This window comes from Notamacropus eugenii, chromosome 1, assembly GCF_028372415.1.
Source record: "Notamacropus eugenii isolate mMacEug1 chromosome 1, mMacEug1.pri_v2, whole genome shotgun sequence".
Lineage (NCBI taxonomy): Eukaryota > Metazoa > Chordata > Mammalia > Diprotodontia > Macropodidae > Notamacropus > Notamacropus eugenii.
In genome coordinates, this window is record NC_092872.1 from 419,552,507 (window position 1) to 419,577,067 (window position 24,561).

The window sequence follows — 24,561 nt, forward strand, 5'->3', positions numbered from 1 at the left end:
ATCAAATAATATTGGGAGGGCAGTAATAAAGAAAGACTTTGGGGGCCAAGCAAGAACATACTAACTATGGAGTTGGTAACCTACGGTATGATGCTCAAGATGACACATGGGCTGTCACTACCACAACTTACCCCCTTGCTTCTGTTTGTAAGAGATATTTCCTGTCATTGCCTGATGCTCCTGTCGTTTGGCATATTATCAAACAAACTTACACTCCTCCAATCCTGGTACTTCAGAATAAGAAGGATCAGCAGTTTGATAGATTAGTTTTAGAAGATTTCCCAGCCTGCACTCAGTCCTCATGGTACTTGGTCTCATTGATTCTCCATTCAGTGGTGGGTCCATCCATCCTTCCACTCTCAGTATATGTTGAGCTCTTAACCCTGGCCCACTCACCAACTGATCTGAAGAATTTAATGACAGAGACATAGGCCTGGATTCCTGGGAGCTTGCAGCAGATAAAAGAGGCAATGTTCACTGTAACCAACATGGCAGGCTTGTGGGAACAGAAAATGGATTTGGATGAAAAGCATTTGTTAAGTACCTACTATGTACCAAGTACTGTGCTAAGCTATTGGAATATAATAGACAAGTGGAATAGTTAATACCATCAAAGAGCCATTTTAATTGGGGAAGGGTTCAACTGAAGGCAAAGCCTGGGAGGAGGAAAGGATGCTCTCTTATCCCTGAATCAGTGAGAGGAAGATGTGGTTTTTATGAAGATCTTGGCTGAGGTGATGTCCTTGTTCCCTGGTTACCACACAGGAACAGTTGCGGCTCACAAGGCAAGCTCTAGAGGAGGAGCAGTCCCAGAGCCAGGGCTTAGCTGTTGGGGCAGAGCCAGAGTTCCAGGGAAACCAGTGTGCAGCTCGAGGAGAGGTGAGTTGGACTGGGCTGGGTAGCTGAGGATCACAAAAGGGAAAGTAGATTAGGTAGGGAGAGGAACAGTGGTCCCTCTTCCTGGCCAGTTTCTGGGGCCTTGCACCCATCCTGGCAGAATCAGGACTCTGAATACTGTGCCTGAGTGGCTGCAGTCTGACCTCTGTCCCTTCCCTTTCTCCCCAACTTGGTTGAGAGGCTTCCCAGTGCACATCTCACTGGAAAGTGTCTCCTTCAGGCCACAGGACCAGATGATGGGTCTTGTATGGAACTTGAGAAGACACAACGATGGCAGAAAAGGCTCAAGTACTTATTGCATGCCATGGCGAGTCTGGAGCACGAGAGAAACCGGCTTCAGCAATACAACTTTCAGTTAAGGATCACCTTAGAGCAGGTGAGTAATTGGTCCCCAGGCAGCTCACCCATCTGAACCCACTTCTTTTTGAGCTGCAGTCTTTTTCCTCCCCATCTCTCTCTTTGGCCTTCCCCTGCTGGGAAGGAGGCCCCATTCTGACATCCATGCCCAGAAGGATTGACCTTATCTTTTCCCTGGCAACAGGTAGAGCGGGAGCGGAAAAAGCTAAAGAGGGATCTCAGCCGCATGAGCCGTGCTGCCACTCCCCTGCTCAACAAGAGCACAAGCCTCACACCAGCTCAGCAGGTATTTGTTTTCCCTAATTCCTAAGCTAGGAAGGGCTTTTTGTCAAGGTATCTAGGTTCCAGAATTCTGCAAGGGGGTGAGAATAGGACCCAGTTTGGAAAGTGGGACACTTCAGCCCACCTTGGAGCCTCTCATGACCAGGCTCAAGATGAGGAAGCTGACCCCCAGTGCTTGCCTGTTCTCTTGTTAGCCTCCCAAGCACTGTTCAGCAGAGGAAGAAGCTATGTATGACCTGGCCTAACTGACCCCTCAACCGCAGGGAGGCGGGAACTACAGCCTTTCTGTTGTATTACATAGTTGTAGGCCCAATCTTTTGGGCTTCAGGACTCGTTTATTGATGGCTACCATGTAACTGTCCATCCTTCCTGCCTGTATACAAGACAGCTGCCTTAGGCACCTTGCCTTAGCTAGGCTTACCCATAGTCTGGTGGTTAGTTCTACTCTAGTCTAGTTTATACAGTCCTTATCTATTCCTCCCCACCAGCAGAACCAGGTATGCTCATATACCATAAGAGTGGGCAAGGTGGGGTGAGGGAGTTGTTGTTCTCCCAAGGGTCTCCCCTTCCCTGGACCCTCAGGCTACACAGAATCCATAGCACCAGGGTCCTCTTTGCCACACTGGGCAGCCTCCCAGGGATGGCCATGAGAATGCCATACCTTTTTAACTGGCATACCTACTCTTGCTTTCTGGAAGCCATGGAAGGCAGAGACCCTGACTTTTGGGGACAGGGGAAGGGATGAGTGGCAGCCCTAAAGAGTTGTGATCATGTTTTTCTCAGCATGAAAATGGGGAACAGGAAACTCCCTCAGAAGTGAAACATGTGGCAGAGTTACAGAGGCAGGTGAGTGCTTGTGGCTTTAGTGTCTTTTTTTAACCCTTTTTGGAAGCTGACTTTAATTAATATGTCTTCATTAAGCTTTGGCTTTGTGTCAACCTGTTCCTAGCATGTGGGGGGATATAAGGTATAATTTCTGCCCTTAAGATCTCATTGTCTAATTGAGAAAGACTCGGAAAACAATCAGAGGTCAGGCTATCACCAAGATAGAATCATATTCTAGACCACCTCTCATATCTCAGAGAGCAGGGGACTTCCTGTTTGAGACATGAGGAAGAATTTCGTTACCACCTGGTCTAGGGACAAGTGGCCAACAGAAAGGCATCCCTCGTACTCCCCACAGGTGTCTGTCCTGCAGGCACAGCTGGCATTGGAGCAGCAGCAGAAACAAGACTACATCTCCCGCTGTGTGCAGACAAGCCGGGAGCTGACAGACCTGCACCACAACCTTTCCCACTCACTGTGGGCCGTAGCTCAGGCCCCTGAAGCCAACGTCCTGGAGGCAGAGGCTCGAAAGCTTGATAAGTCACTGCCCCGCAATCTGACATCTCCAAGGCCATCCCCTCTATGTTGCACTCCCAGATCAGCCCAGGCTACCTCCCAGTAACTGATGGTATATAGTGGAGGCAGGACTTAGGCCAGCTTGAGAGGCCTCATTCAATATACCTGTGAAGGGCTCAGGCCCCTCCCTGCACTTGCTTCCTGAAAGTGAAGACCCCTATAGCTAGCCTGGGTTTGCCAGAGGAAAAATTAGAGCCAGTTTTTCTGTGCCAGAATGCAAGGCCAGTCTACTGCTTCTGTCAGTGGTCTCAGCTAGAAAGACAAAGCCATAAGAGTCAGGGTGGGCCCCTTCCCCTGATACCTTCTCTCCCTGGCTTGTCCTTGGATTGAGTAGATGCTTCCCACAGAGGGGTGAGCCCTGACTGAGATGCCCACCCTATTGTTTACCTGTATTTATTGAATCCATCTATTTTACTTTAACCCCATATAATAAAGTATTCTTTCTTTTTCTTTCGTCTTCTATCCTTTTTGTCAGCAAGGTGGAATCAACATCTTGTATGAGCTCATGACAGTTCTGAGGCCAGCTCAGCTCCAGCCACTTCCATATATCCATATATCCATCAGTCAGCATAAGTTTATTGAATTGCCATGTGTCTAGCCCTGTGCTAGGGACTGAGTTGGATATAGAAGTATATCCCTTATGCTTTGCTCTCAGAGAATTCACAGATCATTTAGAAAGACAAGAATCATATGCATGGAACAATTAGAGAGTACTTGCCACTAAATTGTAGTACTATAAGAAAAGTGTTTCCTGAATTTTCTTTTTTACTTTTTTTTATTAATTTTATTTATTTTCAGTATTCTACAATCACTACTATATAACTTAGATTTTTTTTCCTCTCCCTCCCCCCTACCTTTCTCCTCCCTCCCTGAGATGGCATACAATTTTATATAGGTTCTACACATACATTCCTATTAAATACATTTTCACCTTAGTCATGTTGTATAGAAGAATTAAAATGAATTGGAGAAATCATATAACAAACCAAAATGTAGTACAAAAGAAAATGGTCTGCTTCATTCTGCGATTGAATTCCATAGTTCTTTCTCTGGATGTGGAAGGCATTTTGCCTTAAAAGACCACTGGGAATTTTTTTAAGTCCTTGCATTGCAGTGAAATACTAAGTCTACCAGAAAAAACTCTCGCACACTGTGGTTGTTGCTGTGCACAAAGTTCCCCTGGTTCTGCTCCTTTCACTCAGCATCAAATCATATAAGTCTTTCCAGGCCTCTCTGAAGTCTTTCTGTTCATCATTTCTTAATTGTGCAATAGTATTCCATTACATTCATATACCATAATTTATTCAGCCATTCCGTTTCCAGAATTTTCAAGCACTATAATGTGAATAATCCTCCTCATCCATGCTATAGGGACTCAGAGAACAAGATTCTTGAAGTCAGAGCCCAATAATGGAAAGTAAGGTAGAAGGCACCCACCTTGAACATGAGCTGCCTCTGAGACTGTCTAACAGAAGGCTGGTCAGTCTAGGTTAAGAAGGCTTTACCTCCAGCTATTATGGGACAGCTGGGGAATGAATACTTCATTGCTGAAGTAGGACCCCCTGCCTGCCATAAAGCCACTTAATCCATTCATTAAGCTGGGAGGTTTGTCCAGAAGCAAAGGAGATGAAAGGAACTGAGGGGCAAATGTTGAAGCACTTCAATGAATCTCTGATATTGGTGATGTTTGGGCTCTTTCCAGGGGTCCAGAGCACTATCAAGCCACATTTCTTTGTCCTGTGTGACTTCTGTACATTTTCCCATATATGCTTCTCTCAGTGGGGTGGGTGTCCATCCTGGCCTTTCTTTTAGATTTCTTCCTTGTATGCAGCAAGATGGCTATCTATCTTGCTGTGTAACTTACCAACTTTTCCAATCAGTTAATCAATAGTCATGTATTAAGTGCGTATGATGTCCCCCAGACACTGGGGATGCAGATAGAAAAAATGAAATAATCTCTGCTGTCAAGGAAGGTTATATTCTATTGGGGGGAAGACACCTATGTCATATTTATAAGAAATACAAGTTAGGGAGAGAGGACAGTGGCAACTTTTTTAGTAGTTCTGCTACATCCAATGTTCTTGTTATGGCCCACAAACAAGTCCAGTGGAAATCTGTATTCTTTATACTATTCCATCAATTGTTGACTAAATATATATATATATAAAATTCTCATAAAAGTTGTGGATAGCTGGGAAAGGAAGCCTCTGGGTTGGCAGTTCTTAATATTCTCTTAGTTACTTTTTTGGGTAATAAGGGATTGGATTTTTTTCCCACTCCTTTGGTATCTTTCCCTTTCAGATAGCTTGAGTATCCCTCAATATCCTCAAAATTGTGTCACCTTTAGCACACACCTCTGATGTATGTGTTTGGTCTAGTTTAGCTGGATGCCCCACCTTTCTTCAATGCCCTTTCCATTTCCTCATGCAGACTGATATTAGAGTATGTAATGGTTACACCATGAAAAAACAGTAGTGAAAGAGAGCTTGTTATAAAAATATATCTCCTTTTTTTATGTGTTGTCAAAAATTTCCACCATCCTCACATTTCCAGGTCAGTTTTTTTTCCAATAAGATAGTTCATATTTTCTTCCATTTTTTCGTTCTTTTGTTTGTTTCTTGATGTGTCATAAAATCATTAACTTCCAGTTGACCAATTCTAATCTTTCAAGAATTATTTTCTTTAGTGAATTTTTGTACATCTGCTTCCATTTGGCCAATTCTGCTTTTAAAGGCATTCTTCTCTTGGTTGGATTTTTGTGCCTCTTTCACCATTTTATCTATTCTGCACATTAGCAGGCATATGCCCCTCTGCAACTGCAGTCACCGGTGTGTGTTCACTGCTCTCTGTTAGCTCCATCCACTACCACACTCAGTCAGCAGCACCTGGGTCCTGTGTTCAGTGCCAGGGGAGTCCCCCCGCCCCCCTAGCCTTCCCCTGAACAGCTTCCAATTGCTCCCCCTGAACAGCTTCCAATTGCTCCCCCTACCCCGCTCTCCTCATTGAGACAAAAGGTGCTGAAGCTCGGGTTGTCACAGACACAGATGGCCCCAAGGCTTGTTGTTTGTTGTACTGTGCAGGTAGGTCAGATCTTTCCCAAAGTCTTCCCAAGTTGTCTCAGGCTGGACCTTAACTTTTTATTATTTCTGCTGCTCTAAAATTCAATTTGAGTTAAGTTATTTGAAGGCAAATTTGGGAAAGCCAGGTAACTTCCTGCCTTATTCCTCCATCTTCCCACTTAACTGTAATAATTTCAACTCTTATTATTAGGACATGTTGTAAGATCCCTTTTCCTTCCTAAATATGTTACCCAAGAAGCTTCACTATTTGTTTGAATGTACATTCCCTAAGTAGTAGCAAAATCCAAAAGATCCAATTATAGTTCTGGTGTCTGAAAACAGGTTTTGAATTTCTGGATCACAGCTTAACATACAGGAATAGTAGGCCTTTGGCCAAGGAAAGAGGACAACTAAAAAGTCTGGTAAAACTACTGCTAAAGGAGACTGATATGAAAAATAAAGATAGCACCAGGGTGGGCATTTCCTAGCTATTATTAACAGTTAAAAAAACAAAATAAAAAAATCCCCTGGATTGCTACAATAAGAAAAACTAAACAATTGAATAAATGGAGGAGACTATGGTCCTACTCTCCCAGGACTTTCTCCAGGTACACAACTCTAGCATGCTAGTTAGAACTGGCTGCTGAACTTCCCAGCAAGATGGCATAATTATAATTCCATTTTCCTCATCCTGCATAGGCCTTTCTGGTTAATTTTTTATATATCCTCCTTTTACTATTGATCTATGCTCCCTGACACCAATGCCTCACCAGCAACATGACAGGCACCATGACCAACTTTTTGTCTGGAAATCCTATGTAAACCTGGGCCCTTCAGAACTCTGGACCTCCAACCAAAGAGCATCCCTCATACTCCATCTGTTGCCAAGGTCTATTGTGGTCTCCCTGCCACAAGTGTCTCTCCACTCTTGTCCATCCTCTATTCAGCTGCCAAGATGATCCTCCTAAAGCATCAATCTGACCATGTCACACACATACCCCATCAATAAACTTCAGTGGCTTCCTACCACTTTTAGGATCAAATATAAAATGTTTGGTTTTCAAAACCCTTCATTACTTACCCCATCCTTTCCAGTCTTTTTACACCTTACACTCTACCCCCATGTACACTGCAATCCAGTGACACTGGTCTCTTTGCTGTTGCTTAAACAAGACACCCCATCTCCCAAATCCAGGCATTTTCACTGTCTTCCATATGTGGAATGCTCTTCCTCTTCTGTGCCTCCCAGCTTCTCTCAACTCTCAGCCAAAATCCTTCTACCTTTTACAGGAAGCCTTTGCCAACCCCCTCTAATTTCGGTGCCATCCCTCTGTTGTTTGTTTCCAACTTGTTTGTACATATTTATTTACTTGATGCTTCCCCCATTAGATTGTGAGATCTTTGAGGGTAAGGGCTATTTTTTACCTTTCTTTATATCCCCAGAGTTTAGCACAGTGACTCCACATGTCAGGCAATTAATAAATGTTTACTAACATCTCACTACTCCTCTTGGCCACCAGCCAACATGCTGTCCTAAGGGGGCAAAGGAGACCACATGCAACTCAATCCCTGTCCATACATCCATCCACTCCCCACTATAATACAATATACTATTCTAGCCCATCCCAGCATTGCTACTTGTTACCATAATACCCACCTATTCCACCCTAAATTTGCATGATAACCCTCTGTGAAATTTCTCTAATTTGAGACAACTCACTTTTTAATAGTATTTCATTTTTTTCCAATTACATGTAAAGGTAGTTTTCAACATTCATTTTTTATAAGATTTTGGGTTCTCAATTTTTCTTTCTCCTTCCTTTCCCCCCCTGCAAAGAAATCAAGCAATCTGATATAGGTTATATGTATGCAACCATGTTAAACACTTCCACACTGATCATGTTGTGAAACAAGAAATAGAAGAAACGGGAAAAAACAAAAAAAAAGCGAAAAGACTCCATATCTCTTTCTCTGGATATGTATAGCATTTTCCATCATGTGTCTTTTGTAATTGTCTTGGATCATGGTATTGCTGAGAAGAGCTAAGGCTATCACAGTTGATCATCACATGTACAATGTTCTCCTGGCTCTGCTCACTTCACTCAGCATCAAGTCATACGAGTCTTTTCAGGTTTTTCTGAAATCCACCTGCTCAGCATTTCTTAGAGCACAATTGTATTCCTTTACATTCATAAACCACAACTTGTTCAGCCATCACCCAATTGATGGGCATTCCCTCAATTTCCAATTCTTTGCTACCCCAAGAAAAGTTGTTATAAATATTTTTGTACATGTAGGCCCTTTTCCCTTTTTTATGATCTCCTCTTTGGGATACAGACATATATTTGGGACACAGCCCAATACAGTGATATTGGTGGATCAAAGGACATACACAGTTTGGCTGCCCTTTGGGCATAGAACTCTTATTTTTGAAAGACAATGCTATGAAGGCAAACTTACTTATGACCTTAGTAACTACATGAGTGGAAGAGATGATGCTTGTAGGGGGAAGTAACAATAAAACATAGCCAAAAAGCATGGTCTCCAGTCCAGAGGTTTTACTGGAAAAGGTGTAGCCCATTCAGATCAGGGCTGTAAGGGAGAGGGAGTCACAATGGAAATGAAGATGAGTACTAGGAACATGAAGTGTTAAGTGAACCTTGGGTTTAGCCCATTATAGTGGACTGCAGAGAGTTTAACAGAGTAGTTATGCTAATCACTGAGGCTGTTCTTGATCTTATCAATTTGATAGACTAGATATCCCAGGTCCCAAGTGTGCGTTATGGGGTTTCTGACCTTTCTAATGCCTTTTTGTCTATTCTTGTGGCTGAGACTAGTTAAGAGCATTTTGTTTTTGCCTGGGAAGAGGGCCATTTTACCTTTACCATCCTTCCCCAGGGCTATCTGAACTTTCTCCTATACTGTGACATTGATGTCTACCACCACACTGACAATGTGGTTGACCAGATTGGAGGACAAGATGCCTGTGATAGATAAGGCATCGTGTCCTAGTGGACATCCTTCACTTTAAAGATTCTATGATCTCTTGTTCTCTTTCTTCTTCAGAATTCCATTTTATATGGCTTTGTTCTCCAAGTAGGGTGTTACTCAGAAACTACATAGCCTGTCCTCTGCTTTCTCCAAGAAATATGTTACATCAAAAAAATGATTCTCTAGATGTTTGGGTATACAAACCTTAGATTCAGAAATTCTTGAACTTGCTTACCTACAATATATCTCTCAAAGCTAGTGCTGGCCCAGGAAGTTTCCTTTCTCTGCTAGAAGTTTATACTCTAGGACTGCATTGCCTAGAGAATTCAATAACTCCACTCTTCTACAAAGAATGTTAGGGTTCAAGAATAGTAACCTTAAACTCCCCTCTCTAGCCAATCTGGAGCTGAAGTCAGGAAGACCTGAGTTCAAATCCAGCCTCAGATACTACCTTATGACCCTGAGTAAGTCACAGCCTGTATGCTTCAGCTTCTTCAACGGTAAAATGGGATAATAATAGCACCTACATCACAGGGTTGATGAGGATCAAATGAGATACTATTTTTAAAGAGCTTAGCACAGTACCTGGCACATAGTGGACATTTAATAAATGTTTCTTTCCTTCCTATTACCCATGTGTTTCTTCAATCATAGGTTGCCATTACTGCTCCTACTGGGAGAAAGGGAAGAGGGGGAGAAACATATATTGCCCTACCACATCCTCATCTTTTCTGGACTCTAAAAGAAATAAGAAGCGAAAGGGTGAAAGGCAGGTTTCCAACATCCCATGGACTAGAATTCTATAAGGGAAATCATCCCAGGAGAAATGGAAAATGTTCAGTAATGACATTTTAAAGATAATATAAAAAATATACTTATATTTTATTTAATATTATATATTATATATTATAAATATATAAAAATAATAAAGATAAACAATTCTGCTCAGAAAAGAAAAAGTTGTCTAAAGAAACTAATTTGGATTAAGAGAAAACTCACTGATTTGTAAATTTAAAAACTCACTCAGACTTGTAAGTCACATATACAGTACATAGAAGTAAGGGTAAGTATGAAGATGAAAGAAAAAAATGTGAAATGATCTTACTGTATGTCAGGAGTGTTGAAGCTCAGAATAAGGAATAATAAGAACAATAACTAGGATGGGATTTCTTTTAGATACATTAGGGGAAAGAAAAGGTTCAAATAAAGGATAGGACCGCTGCTTAGAGTGAATGGGAAGACTATAATAGACAAGGGAAAGAAGGCAGAACTACTGAACTGTAAATTTTTTTCTGCTTTCTCTGCCAAGAAAAATAAACTCTGGACTGGAAACAACAAAAATGGCAAATACATTGTTGAAATCTAAGATAAGTAGGGAAATAATGAGAGAACCTAGAGGTATTTGGGAAGAGTTCAAGTGCCCATGTCCTGAGACATGGATTCCAAGGAGACTCTGAAGGAAATCCATGAATCATTCATGAGCAAGAGGGCCTTCAGATGTGTGTACATGGACACCAGGTTGAATAAACCCTTTTGTTAACTGTTAGATGATCTCCAAATATCTCATCTCATTCAAATTCTGAACCCACAGCCCCAGACAAGTCTCAGCAAGGCCGAGCCTTCAACGACAGGTGCCATTATATTTATTCTCCTTATGTTGCTTCTGCATATACTTATTGTGCCTCTTCCATTCAAATGAGCCGAATGATTAAGGAGTTTCTATGCTATATCTGTGTACATTTGTTCAGAAAACAAAAGGAGGCTGAAGAGTCAGCAACCAAACTATATATGTTGGTTATCACTTTTAAAAACTTGCAGAAAGTCAATGTGGTTGAAAACTAAACTGAACTTTATTAGACTAATAAAAAACCATGGCTCACCTGTTTTGATAATGTTTGCAAGTTTTGAAATGTGACTCTTATTCTTTGTGTTTTTCACTGTATAAAAAGGAGCTATGAAGTAGGCTCTGGGTGTTAAGGTAAAAATCTCATCAAACTCTAAAAGAATTTTTTTTAAAGACTGTGGAGAGACGTCTAGGTCATGTAAGCAACAAGATAGTGGACTAGACATTTTTTCTGATCCCCATGACCTCTTAGTCATCTCCAAAACAGAAATAATGTGCCAAAGATTAAGCAACTTCAATCTCCAAGGTCTAAGACAACCAAAACCCAGAAGAAAGTTTTAAAAAAAGTCCCAAACACAAGAATTGACACTAACTGACCATGAGCTCACTCAGCACCCCTCCCTTACCTCCACACTATTGATAGGAAGGCTACACTAGCAGACCCAAGGAAACAACACAGGTTTACATCAAAACCTGCCCCTACACCTCGGTCTCTCTTCCCTCTTTCCAGTGCCATGGAGAACCTAGATCTAGGCTGGGGAAGTTTTCTTGGACCTCAACAGTCAGCTTGGCCACAGCTTTCCAAGACAAGCAAAAGCCTGCCAGGGGCTGCAACCTAGAAGCACCAACACTGCAAAGCTCCAAACTGCTCATATCTGGTAAAAATAGGTTCTGAACTGCTGGTGCTAGGCAAGAGAACTAAGGAACAGAAAAAATGAGACAGGTCACCAGGACAGGATACTGTGTGGAAATGGGGTTGTATAATACCATACCAAGCCTGAAGGAAAAAGCACAGCACCCAGTTGGGATCAATTCTGACTACCAAAAAGCAATTGGAACAAAGACCTAGGGTGTCAAAAACTACTCAGCATGGGAGAGGCTGAGACACTTTGAGATCTAGTCCCAAGGCAAACCACAATCAGAGAGGAAGGAGTCAGGACGTGACTAATAAAGAAAATAAGTGGGGAAATGCTGAAAGTACCAAAGATTTCAGGAAGAAGAAAACTCAAAGACATTGAAAAACATTAACAATAGACAGGAAAAACACTAACAATAGAAGAAAACATGACCTCCAGAGTTAGCAAACAAGTTCATGCTTCTATGAATAAATACTGCAAAATAAAGGAAAATGATCTAACACGTAATGAGATAGAGGACTGTGTCATTTGAGAAGAACATGGAACATAACACATTATTGCTGAGTGGTTTAAAAGAGAAATGAAAATTGTGAGAGCAGAATTTTGTTTTGCACAGAAAAAATAATGAGCAGAATAGAAAAAACTTGAATCTATGCAATGGCAAGCCTCACTAAAGAAACGAAAAGGAAAACAATAGATTAGGGATGCAAATATAGAGAGGTGAAGGACAGCTTAGAAGAAAAACAAAAAACAACATAAAAGAAAATACAGCAAGCAATTACGCTTTTAACTAAGCAATTAAGCTCATTATGCAAGCAAAATATATTGATCTCAAGACAAGATATGTAGAGACAACCTCAGGATCATAAGTCTTCCAGAAGAATATGACAAGACAAAAACTCTTAACAGCATAATGAAGGAAATACTAGAATAGAACTTCCCAGAACTTCAAAACATATAAAATGAAATTCCCCCCAAAATATTCACTGATAGCCTCCGGGGGGGGTGGGGGGGATGACAAAATCCAAGGCTGCAAACTTCAAGACATACAGAGTTGAATTGAAAATTTCAATTCGGAAGCAAGTTCTGCAAGCCACTAGGAAAAAAGACATTCAAATACAAAGGAAAGGGAATTCAAATCATGCACAACTATTCTTCACCCACTAGAAAAAGAAAGAGGGAATGGAATAATGTTTTCCAAAAGGAATGGAGCTCAGCATGTAGCCCAGGTGCCCTAATCTGCAAATCTGAGCTCAATTACACAGGACAAAAGATGGACTTTAATAATAAAGAAAAACTTGAAAAGCTTTTTTAAAAGAAAATCAGAACTGAAGAGCTTATTTGCTTCTCAAATACCCCAAATAATAGAAATGGCAGGAAGAGTGAATTAAATGCAGCAGGTACAGGCAACAGCAGCAACAGTAACAACAGAAAGACAAATATTTCTAAATGTACACAGGGAGACAGAGGGATGTACAAAATGGTGAAGCTGGAAATCTCGTAGGAGAAACAGTTAAGAGGTAGACAGGAGAATAATGGACAGAACCTGGTGGACACCCTGCAGACAGGTGCATCAATGCTTCTTTTGTGGGACTACATTACAACATGGCAGGGCACATATAAAGGGAGAAGGGGATCAAGGGTATAGAGAGGAGTGTATAATGCACCAAGGTCAAATGACTGGATAGCAATGAGGAGAAGGTGATCTCTGTGGTTTCAGAAAGAAAGATCCTACAGAGGAGTGAGTGAGAAGGGAGGAAAGACTAAAAAGGGGAGGGAAGCAAGGAAGCCTTACTTTGAAGGCAGAAGGGGTTCCACTGATGAATGCTCCTATGGGAAAAGAGAGATGGTCAGTGAAAGGAAATGAGAACTTTTCACTGCATGAGGTCTGGGGGATTTGATTCTTGAAAAGTCTGCTTGTTCTGGAAGGGGGGTAGTTGGAACTCCTGAGAGCAGCTGGCACCTGGAGGAGTAGGTGAGCATGGACACAAGGAGAAGATTTTCAGGCAAATATAGGGGAAGAGGGAAGGGCAACAAGAAAGATTTCAGATCAGTGTGGCTGGGAAGGGCCCTACCATGAGACAATGTCCTCTCTGACACCTGCTTTAACTGGCATTGTTCTGGGAATGAGGCACAAAAGAAAAAGGGAATCCATGGGGCAAACTCTAACGGTAATGTCAGAAACCCCCTAAAGAGGAGAGCTTAGAGTGGTTATCTTGCATGCTTTGATTGCATAAAGAATATAGAGAAAAGAGACAATATAATTTTAGAAGTCATGCATAAGACAATGGGAATCTAGAGTAACAAAAAGAGAAGATGGATAATGAAGAAAGTGAGAGAAATCTAAAAATAAATTTTAAAAACTAACGAATAAACCGAGCTAAAGAAGAGTAAAGGAAGTGGGAAATCTACTTTACTGAATGAAAAAAAGGAGGGGGAAGAAATGCATAATCAGACAAAAGCAAGAGAGAAAACAGAACTGATAAACAAAACCGTAAATGAAGAGGAATAAAAATCATATGGGTAAGAGATGTACTCCTAAGCAAACAAGAAATAGAGGCAATTACAAAAGGTAAGATAGATAACTTTGACTATATGAAAATGAAAAGCTTCTGTACAGACACAGTAATGTATCTAGGATAAGAAGAAAAGTATTCAAATGGGAAAACATTCTTGTATCAAATTTTTCTGTTAAGAATTTGGTATCCAAGACATATCAACAATTTAGACAGATACATACATAGATAGATAACTAATAGCCATCCCCCAATAGATAAGTACTCATAGGATATAAACAAACATTTCTCAAAAGAATTGCAAAGTATTCACAACCACGTGAAAGAATGCCCTAAATCAGTAATCACAAGAGAAGTACAAATATAAACAACTCTTAGGTTTCACTTCATACCTGCAAACTGGCAGAAATGACAAGTCAGTGTTTGACAGTTTACGGAATGAGAGAGTACATTAATACATTGTTGGGAGAGCTGTGAAACGGTACAATCATTTTGGAAAAAAATTTGGAATTAAGCAAATAAAGTGACCCTTTGAGCAAGAAACTGCACTTATATCCAAAGGAAGCCATCAATAAGAAGAAAATATCCATATATATGAAAGCATCTCACTGTACTGGCTGATATAGTCCACCTGGATTCTAGAAAGGCATCTGATGTGTTTTAACATTACCATTATTTTCCCATAACTTCCCTCAAGAGAATGAGTCCTCCCTTGCGGCAAAGTACAGTTATGCCAAGCAAACTAACACATGGTCCAATGTCTGATAAAAACAGCCCACTACCTCCTTCTGAATCTTGGGAGGTAGGTTTTATCAGCAGTCCTCTCAAGCGTCCATTGGCAATTGCCTTGAACCAAGTTCTGTCTTACAACATTCCTTTCCTTTCCATTACTGTGGTTATCACGTAATCCATTCTTCTGCTTTTCGCTTACTTTTCCTTGGTGTGGCTCACAGCTTAGACATTCTCCTACACAAAACAGAAATGTGAGCTGGATGATAGCACGTCAGCTTGGAAAAAGATGCCTGGTTAAGTGGCCTAAAGGTCTGTCTTTCGCCTTTTGCTGTCTAACATTTTTTGTAGACGACTTAAAGGCAGAGACGGCACACTTATCAGATTTGTAGATGATACGATGACTGGATGACAGAGAAGACCTCAGAGGCTGAAACATTGGGACAAGGACCATAAGTTAACGTTTAATAAAGTAAATGTGAAGTTTTATGTTTGAATTCAGAAAACCCCTTTCGCACCTACAAGCTGGAGAAGCTGGTCAGTTCACCTGAAACAGACAAGCGCTTTTTAACGGTGTAATTAACTCAGTAAGCGTCGACGGTGCCACGTGGCTGGAAGGCAGATTTAAGGACGGCACGGCGTTAAAGAAACAAAGGGCAGATTGTCCCTTACTCTGCGATTCAGGACGGGCGTCGACAAGCCAGAGGTGGAGCACCTAAGCTGATAAAAGGTATCTGCGCTCCGGACTGGCTGGCACAACCGCCCACCCAAACCGCGGCGGGGAGCTACGGCTTTCTTTCGCCTATCTTAAAGACTGCTGCTAGGGAGTGACTGCATTAGTTCTGCCGGACACCGGGGGACGGGGCAGCAGCAACGGTGGAGGCTGCAAGGAATACGCCTGATGGCGGGAAAACTCCCCTGGAGGCCTTCGAACAAGGGCTGAGAGGGCATTCTGGTTCAGGGTTGGGTAGGGCCAGCGGGTTCTGGGATCCCGGCCGACTCGGACGTTCTGTGCCTACGCGGGAGAACACGGCCGAGGCGAACGCTGCGAGAGGGACGAATTTGTGGCTTGAGGGGCGGAGCCACTAGCCTAACTGCCACGCATGCGCTTAAGCTCAGCCACAGAGCGAAGCGGGGGCGGGATCCAATCCCGGAAGTGAGCGGCCCTGGGCGGGTCCCCTGATTTTCCCTTTCCGGCAGGTCCCCATGGAGGCGCTGGGGAAGCTGAAGCAGTTCGATGCCTATCCAAAGACCCTGGAAGACTTCCGGGTCAAGACATGCGGCGGGGCCACAGGTAGGGAAAGGGGGTAAGGGTCGGGGCGGGGGATGGGTGTCCCTCACGAGCCCCTCCCCTTTGCCCCCTTGACCCCGCCCCGACATCGGGCCCTGCACTGGCCTGGCTTGGTTATGGAAGACGAGCCAAGTACGGAGGGAAAGGGGCTTGCTGACCTTTGACCCCTGCTGCCCGTAGTGACCATCATCAGCGGTCTCCTAATGCTCCTGCTCTTCCTGTCCGAACTGCAGTATTACCTTACGGCCGAGGTGAGTTTCCGGGGCCGCCGCTAGGGGTGCTCTGGGGGCGGGGAGAAGAAACGTCATGAGGGAGCGCCGAGTGTGGTGGTGAAGTGAGGGCCTCCAGGGGGCGCTGTGGGGCAACAGGGGGGGAGGTCCTGGCTCCCTGGGGGAAGGGAAAGGGGGGGATTCAGTGCTACGAATTGGGGCCCCCCGGGGCTCTTTGGGACAAGAGGAGGGCGACGCCCTGGGAGGAAGTGGAGCCCCTAGCGGGTCCGTGGGGTGATGGGGAGGGGGCTCTCCAAGAGCCAGCTGAGGAGCAGAGGGGAGGGGTACAAAATGCAGAAGCCTGGAGCCCCCAGGGGCTGCTGTGGGACCCGCGGGGAGGGAGGCCCCCAAGGGAGCTCTGGTTGAAGGCGGGGGGATACTGGGGGGCTCTGTGGTGAAGGGGAAGGCTTCCTAAGGGAAGGAGTAGGCTACCGTGAGGAGGGCTTGAGGGGCCTTGGGTAGGAAGTATACCGTGGAGGGCGAGGGTCATTGTCAGAAAGAAGGGAACGCCGAGTGCAGTGAGGACCAGGGGCCGGGAGTCCAGTTGGGCAGGAAGAGGGCCCTGAGCAGGTGGGGGCTGTGCTGGGGCTGTGCCAGGGCAGGCGGTGCAGTGCCGAGGGGGACGTGGTTGGAGGCACGGGGGAAGCGCTGGAGCATCAGGTCAGGGAGGGCCAAGCAGAGTGTCTGAGAAGCGGGAGGAGACCAAGGAGTTTATAAATACTGTGACTGTTGTTAGGACTGAGGAATTCTTTGTGCAGAGGGGCTTGATGTGGGAAGCTGTGGAACTCTGGGGTGGAGGGAGGCTAGGAGAGGACTGAGGGTGGCCACCCTGGAACCGGCCCCTCCCAGCCTGAGGCAACCTCTTCACCCGTAGGTTCATCCCGAACTCTACGTTGACAAGTCCCGGGGTGACAAACTGAAGATCAACATTGATATTTTCTTCCCCCATATGCCTTGTGCTTGTAAGTGCTTGATGATTCCAATGCTCTCGCACTTCCAACCCCACCCTAACCATACTGGTAAAAGTGAAAATGGGGGCTTTTTTCCCCTCCAACTCTCATACTGATGGAGATATTGGGGTATTTTCTTTGCATGCTGAGAAAAATTATTTGGGGGAAAAGGAAAGGAAGATGAGGATACAGCATCTGTGCCCTATCCATCTTCCTCTCTTTCTCCAAAAGCAGGCCCAACTACTGGGGGTATAGGGACTAGTCTTAGGTCTAAACATCTTGGTTCTAGATCTGAGTATTGACGCCATGGATGTGGCTGGGGAACAGCAGTTGGATGTGGAACACAACCTATACAAACAACGTCTGGACAAGGAAGGCCACCCTGTAACCACAGAAGCTGAGCGTCATGGTAACCAGGAGAGCCAGGCCCAGTCAACCCCTGGGAACCCCTTTTCAGGCTAGGGCCCTCTCTCTTGGCCCCTCAGATTCTAGAGTTGAAGGGGGGTATTCATGAGACCACATGGTTTAATCCCTTGCCTCTAAGCAAGGCATTTTATGAATAAGGCACCCAAGGCCCAGAGAAATTAAATGACTCAGGGCCCAAGGTCACAAAATTAATTAGTAATACAAATGGAACTAGAACCCCTGTTCTACCTCCTTCTGCAGTGTTCTTTCCACTATCCCACACTACTTTGTTGCTTCCCAGCATGGCTCTGATCTCCATAACTCTTCTAGTCCTTATCTCTCATTTTCGACGATGTTATTTGAGATCTGACTGCCTGTTGCCTTTCTGGGCTTCCTATGATAGAGACTAAAGCTATTGGACTATCTACTGCCCTTTCTGCTGCTTCCCCAACCCCTTAGAAGGTTTCTGCCATTGATCCCCTGCCCTGTCCGTGCTTCTATCAAATGCCTGCTTTGCGGTAGCTGAGTCTATCTTGTCTGTCACCTGGGCCTGCCTCTGCTGCTGGCTAATGTCTTGGGCTCTGCTTACCTTCAGAGCTGGGGAAGGAGGAGGAAAAGGTGTTTGACCCCAGCTCCTTGGATCCTGAGCGCTGTGAAAGCTGCTATGGTGCCGAGTCTGAGGATAGCAAGTGAGTGTCACCCACACAGGTGAGCTTGGGCCAGGATGTGGCTGCATTTCTGTGAGCCTGGAGCCACTCTCTTCTGTGCCCTATGCTGAGCTGGGCTCTGTCCCTCCCTCCTAGATGTTGTAACACATGTGAAGATGTGCGGGAAGCCTACCGACGGAGGGGTTGGGCCTTCAAGAACCCAGACACCATTGAGCAGTGCCGTCGTGAAGGCTTCAGCCAAAAGATGCAAGAACAGAAGAATGAAGGCTGTCAGGTGTATGGCTTCCTAGAAGTTAACAAGGTCAGGACCAGGCCCTGTCACAGAGCCAAAAAGAAAGAGGAGACAGCTCTGGGATGAGGTTTGATTAAACCTCCTGACGTGTGGAAAATTTCCACCTGGGAAGACTAGACATGGTGCCCTCAAAAGGGAACAGGCCTTCTGCCTAGAGCTGCTTAACAGATATTTCCTGATCACCTACTGTGTGATCAGGAAAGACTTAATAAGACTTAGTTTCTGCCTTTAAAGATCCCACAGTCTAGGCTGTAGGATTAAGCACCACCCATAAATATAATAAAGAGCAGAGTTAGAGTGCCATAGGAGGGAAGGTTTCATGGAGAAGGAGCTATTTGAGTGGGCTTGAGGAAATGGAGATATGGGAGGAAAGAGATGCATTCTGGGAAAAATAAAAGTATGAGTAATTCATGGAGGCAGGAAATTAACTGATGTGTTTGGGTACTTCTGGGTAGTTCATTTGGCTAGAGTGCAGATTGTATAAAAGAAGAGTATTAAGAGATGGCTGAAAAGATAATTTGGTACCTCACTGAAAGGCCTTGAATGCTAGTTTACAGAGTTTGAACTTGATTTGTTAGATGCAATTCAATTTGACAATTATTTATTATTTAGAGATTAGTCCAATTTTACCAGAGTATAAAATATGTGGAAGAGGACCATCTAATCACATTATCCCTATTCAGTGACATCCTGTGACTCACTGTCACCCACTAAGTAAAGTTCATATTCCTTTTCTTAGCATTCAAGACCTATATGATCTGCTGCCACCCTCCCCCTTCCCATACTCTACACCAGGCCTGTACAACATGGACCTTCGAGATTTCGGGCGACCAGCGAAAAATGTAGGGTTGCCACTGCCCACTCTCCTTTTTGTTACGTGACCTGCAGCAACCAACTATCACTAGTCTGTCTCTAGTCTAACCCATCTGTGGCCCCAAGAAGTTTTGCCTATTTTAATTTTGGCCCCTACCTACTGCCAAATTGTGCAGATTGCTCTACACTCTGACCAAATTAGACTATTATAGGTGTAGATGTGAGTGAAATCTTGAAAGTACTGTTCCTTGGAATTAATGATGAGATGTGGGACAAGGAGAAGATGACCCCAGATGACAGGGAAGATGGTGGCACCATTGACCGAAATAGGGAAGAACAGTAGTTCTGAAGGAATAGAACCAGGGAATATTTCTTGTAGGTGGCCGGGAACTTTCACTTTGCACCTGGGAAGAGTTTCCAGCAGTCACACGTGCATGGTGAGTGAAGACTTTTATCAGAACATACAGTCAGAGATTTGTTGTAAGAGGCTCTCTCCCCATTCCTAATCTCCCCGCTGCAACAATCCCACCTTCACCCCATACACATACTTCATAAACATAAACAACTTTACTGCTTTGCCTCTATGTTGTTTCTCTATCTTTCTCCGATACTGTCCCTCAACTCTACTGCTCTGCTTGGGGAAAAATCCTTTGGAAGTGACTTAGCCTTAGGACTGTGATGTCTGAAATTACCTGGGGGTAGGGCAGAGGACTGTTTGTCAGTTAATGTCAGTCTGTAGCTAGCTACCCTGGTCTCTGCTGTTCTCCAGGGGTCCCAGCAAATGTATGAGGAGGGAGCTTAGTTTAAGTTCCCCATGCCTAATGTCCCAAAGATTTGGCATCAGACGTAAGCTGGAGGCAGTCTCATGGATATCTCCTTGTTAATCAGCACCCAGGAAGGAGGGCAGTGTTCAGAGTTAGGATGTCTTTAGGGAAACAAAACAAAATGGGGATGTGAAGTTGGGTTTATCCTAAAATCAGAGTTTATCTTATTTAGGGAATGGCATAGTAAGTCTCAGTGAAGTAAATTTCCCTACTGGAAGATGGGGTTGAGACTCCTAAACCTGGAATGGGCAGAGCCTGGGATCTGAAAGGGCATGGGAGCTGGTTAAGCTGGTGCCTAGTCCATGTCCTGCCCCCTCACAAGTCTGAGAGCCTGGTTGAAGGTGTCCAAAGTCCTTTCTAGGCTGCTCATCACCACCTCTGCCCAACTCTAGGACCTGTGCTGGGGCTCAGGACCCAGAACTGAGCACCCAGGAACCTTAATGGCCAATGTTCTCACACATACAAGCCATACCTGTTTCTCAGACTGTCATTATAAAACTCCAGATCTCACTCTTCTCTTCTTTCCCTTTTCCCCTCCATGCTGCAGTCCATGCTGTGGAGAGTAAGTGGCCAAACTCTTAACCTTCCTCCCTCCCCACCAGGGTGAGAGCATACTTGCCTTAAGCGTGTCCTTTTGTCAGGAATTGGGGATTGGAGGGTGACTGCACCTTTTCCTGGCAGATGTTAGGCTATGGAGCTGAGTCTTTGGCAGTTGACAATAGTGTGTATGATTAAGGTAAAGATCTTTATTTACAACATCAGAGACTGAGGCCAGAAGAATTATGAAAGGACCTAGACCTGGCAGCAGATAAGTTCATCTGGAGGGTTCTGAGAGCAAGAGAATAGACTGGAGGGTATCTTCAGGCCCCTTCTAACCCTTTGATCCCATAAACAATCATTTGATTCAATAATGAAAGCTCCAAACCTATGAACTTGTGTTCCTGCAAAGGAAGTTAGAATGTGAAAGCCTTTTCTCAGTAACTTTGCCTTGCCCTTTAGAAGGGCACCCTCACCCTAGCTGAAGTAACCCTAGGAAATGGGGTCTGACATTCCCGTTGTCAGAGGTAGGATCCCTCTTCTCCATTCCCATTATGTTCTCCAGTTCAGTCACCCTTCCTGGGAGCTCTAGGAGCCACACAGTGAGGCTGAAGAAAAGGCGCTTGAGAAATCATGGATTAGGCAATGAAATGGCTGCCGGAAAGGATGGGAAGGCCATTCTTCTAGGGGAGAGGGTCACAAAGAAGCCCCTGAGGATACCAGGTTCTAGCTTAACCATGCCCACTTACCTGTTCTCCTTTTTGTTCTAGTTCACGACCTGCAGAGCTTTGGACTAGACAATGTAGGTACTAAACTTAGGTGGTAAGCACCTCCCCAGAGACTGACCAGGGCTCTGGGCTTTGAGAATCATTAGAGACTGGCTCCCCTGGGAGCGGGGAAGAAGAATCCCCATCCTCTCACCCCCCCCTCCTTGTTGCTAGTCCTAGTGAATCCTCGATCCTGACTTCATTGGAATAAATGGAATCAATCAGCTTTCACCAGCCCTCCACAGCAGGGTGGGATAGTGGGGAGGTTGACCACTGATGGGTTTGAGGCCGGTGTAACTTCCTCTGTGATGCCCTTGGTCTCCTCTAATTCGGGACCACCCCCTTTGTATGACCAGAACATTATGTTGGTATCTCCAGATCAACATGACTCACTACATACGACATCTGTCATTTGGGGAAGATTATCCAGGAATTGTGAACCCACTGGATAATACCAACATCACTGCTCCCCAAGGTACTGAGGAGGGCTGGCTTGGGGGTTCTATTCTAGGTCTCCTCTTGGGGAGGGGGAGTGGCCAGAGATGTTCATATGGAGACAGCCAGCAGGCTGCCCTTGAGCTTACTACTCCATTCTTCTCCCAGCCTCCATGATGTTCCAGTATTTTGTGAAGGTAGTTCCCACAGTATACATGAAAGTGAACGGGGAGGTAAGTCAGAGTCCCCTGTCCCCCAGCTCTACAACCCCTACCCTGCCCTAGGCTCTATTTGCCCATTACAAGGCATCTCTTGAACCATTAGACTGAGCTCCTTGACAGCAGGGACTAGGTTTTTTTTCCCCTTTCTTTGCATCCTCAGCACTTAGCCGGTAGTAGACTTTTAATAAATGCTAGTTGACTGACTGATTGATATCTGAGTTGAGCTGGACATATCCCTGGCAGCTCTACTCCGTGCTACTTCTCCTCTCCTCTCTCTCCAACCCCAGGTGCTGAGGACTAATCAGTTCTCTGTGACAAGACATGAGAAAGTTGCTAATGGGCTGATTGGGGACCAAGGGCTTCCTGGAGTCTTTGTGCTGTATGAGCTCTCACCCATGATGGTCAAACTGACAGAGAAGCACAGGTGAGGAGGGGGAGGGAGGGGGCATGGGCCAGAGTTGGTACTCTCTCCAAATCCTTTTAACAACCCCCCCTTGTTACTCCCCCATCCAGGTCCTTCACCCACTTCCTTACTGGTGTCTGTGCCATCATTGGAGGCATGTTCACAGGTGAGTCTGGCCTTCTGTAGATAACAACAGCTCCTCCCCGTCTAGACTTGAGATATTTGTCCTTAGACTCGAGTAGTGAGGGGAGTAGTGGAGGAGGGAGAGTTGGAACTTGGCCCTTGAGTCTTCACAATTGTGGGAATGATGAGGGTAATTTGGATCAGACAGCCACCTGCTAATGGGCTTGATCTTTTCCCCAGTTGCTGGACTCATCGACTCCCTGATCTACCACTCTGCTCGAGCCATCCAGAAGAAAATCGAATTAGGGAAGGCAACATAGTCACCATTTCTTCATGACCCCAGCCCTGTCTTACTCAGGGCCTCTGTCTCCCAGTGTCTGACTTCCCAGTGGTGGCCCAGGCTCTACCCCTTGTGAATGCTGTCCTCAGACTATAAGACTTGTTCTATCCTCCTGCCCCTACCCCACTCCCCCCAAGAGTTGGTAAAATTGTGTGTTGTGATGGTATTGAGGTCTAAGTGTGTCTCCCCCCCATAATCTTTTGCCTCAACTCTCATGCTGCTCCTGAGTCTCAAAGGAGGTTCTGTACTGGTCTTTCCTTCCGTATTCCCACATCACCCAGCTCTTTTTTATACTGGAATCACCTGCCAGGGATCAGAGCAATGTGAACCCCTTCCCTGAGATGCTGGTCTCCCATGTTTCACCTTTCCTTGCCTCTGTCCAGCTCTTTCCAGGCTAAGAGAGCTTGGAAGAGTAGCTGAGACAAGGTGCCCATATGGGGCATTAACGAGGAGTAGGATCCTTTCACCCTTCTTCACAACCTGGATTAGGGGGATTAAAGGGGATACCCCTCCCCCCAGGAAATGTCTACCCTAACTCTTCCATTGGGATGTTCATGGGATGGGAAGCACAAGAAAAAAGGAAGCAGCCGCAGGAAGCCAAGGAAGTAAAAAGCTCCAGGCTTCTAACTTGGGATTCAAACTCCTTTCCCTTTTTGTGTTTTGCCTCAGACTGGGATGGAAGCTGAGAAGGGGGAGTGAAGGGAAAATTAGCAATTTCCCATGGCTCTCTTGGATGAGAGGAAGGATTGGGACTTGCAGCTATCCTTAATGTCAGTTGGGTTCCATCTGTGCCTTAGTCACAGTGCAGACATTGTCACCTCAACTTCACCCTTCACTGACTTCTCTAGGATTTCCATTCACCTGCATATAGCCAACTTCCTAGCAGAGCTGGGAAATCAAACTTTCCCAGAGAAAAGTATGAAACAGACAAAAGAAGGACTTGCGAAGGTTGCTGCTCTGTAGACACCTGAAGTAATGTGTCTATTCCCAGCACGGAGTGAATGAGGAAGAAGGGGATTGATGAAGCAAGATGGGACAACTTTCTAGACCTTCCTGAGTCTACACTTTCCTTAAAGACTTACCTTCATCTTGTTTGGTTGAAAATTAATTTCCCAAATATCAGGCACCAAATTGTATTTCAAAACAAAATAGAAATAATTTTTTAAAATTTTTCTGTCTTGTGAATCATTTTTTCTCCTATTTCTCTTCCTTTAGTGTAGCTAAAAAAGAATTTCCTGTAAAAACAATCTCTTTTAGTTACCTGAAATGAGGGTAGATACTGGTAGGTGAGGTGCTAGATGTATCTTCTCACCTGCCCAACACACTTCAGGGACTTCTTGGATATATGTGTAACCTGGAGCATCACTCCCCCACATCCCTTCTGGGCCCAAAACCAGAAGGATTCATTTTAGTTCCCAGAGCCTGTGACCTTACTATGTTAGGTATCTAATCTGCACTTTAACTGTGACCTCCCTCCTTTGGTTCAGAAGAACCAAATTTCCCCAAGCTA

General features: G+C 44.6%; 2 protein-coding genes and 1 long non-coding RNA gene across 8 annotated transcripts in view; 2 read left to right on the forward strand and 1 right to left on the reverse strand.

The window, feature by feature from the left end:
* The window catches only part of CEP250 (centrosomal protein 250), a 53,191-nt gene extending 41,179 nt beyond the window's left edge, over window positions 1–12,012 (forward strand). For 4 of the 6 annotated variants that reach the window (XM_072631358.1, XM_072631357.1, XM_072631359.1 and 1 more), the window contains 5 exons: window positions 766–879; window positions 1,118–1,273; window positions 1,439–1,540; window positions 2,320–2,382; window positions 2,720–3,386. In XM_072631358.1, the coding sequence (XP_072487459.1) occupies window positions 766–879; window positions 1,118–1,273; window positions 1,439–1,540; window positions 2,320–2,382; window positions 2,720–2,983 (699 nt within the window). In that variant the 3' untranslated portion in view covers window positions 2,984–3,386. Of the gene's footprint in view, window positions 1–765; window positions 880–1,117; window positions 1,274–1,438; window positions 1,541–2,319; window positions 2,383–2,719; window positions 3,387–9,641; window positions 9,858–11,341 lie in introns of those variants that run through there. The other 2 variants (XM_072631361.1, XM_072631360.1) reach the window with 2 other exon arrangements.
* Window positions 606–16,256, reverse strand: LOC140518876 (uncharacterized). The gene is made up of 2 exons (XR_011972037.1): window positions 16,163–16,256; window positions 606–902 (listed from the first exon to the last, which is right to left on the reverse strand). It is a non-coding gene; the product is annotated as an uncharacterized lncRNA (long non-coding RNA).
* ERGIC3 (ERGIC and golgi 3) lies at window positions 13,532–24,221 on the forward strand. The gene is made up of 13 exons (XM_072631363.1): window positions 13,532–16,007; window positions 16,185–16,255; window positions 17,148–17,235; window positions 17,513–17,632; window positions 18,224–18,317; window positions 18,432–18,597; window positions 19,781–19,838; window positions 21,533–21,564; window positions 21,908–22,004; window positions 22,133–22,197; window positions 22,473–22,609; window positions 22,699–22,754; window positions 22,952–24,221. The coding sequence occupies exons 1-13, from the start codon at window positions 15,920–15,922 to the stop codon at window positions 23,029–23,031; spliced, it is 1,152 nt and encodes a 383-aa protein (XP_072487464.1). The 5' UTR covers window positions 13,532–15,919; the 3' UTR covers window positions 23,032–24,221.
* Window positions 24,222–24,561: the final 340 nt, after the last annotated feature.

Coding starts and splice junctions, on each gene's coding strand:
- ERGIC3 (XM_072631363.1), top strand. CDS start 15,920: ATGGAGGCGCTGGGGAAGCTGAAGCAGTTCGATGCCTATCCAAAGACC. Junction 21,565..21,907: donor AGAGCTTTGGACTAGACAAT/GTAGGTACTAAA, acceptor TGGTATCTCCAG/ATCAACATGACTCACTACAT. Junction 22,755..22,951: donor CATTGGAGGCATGTTCACAG/GTGAGTCTGGCC, acceptor TCTTTTCCCCAG/TTGCTGGACTCATCGACTCC.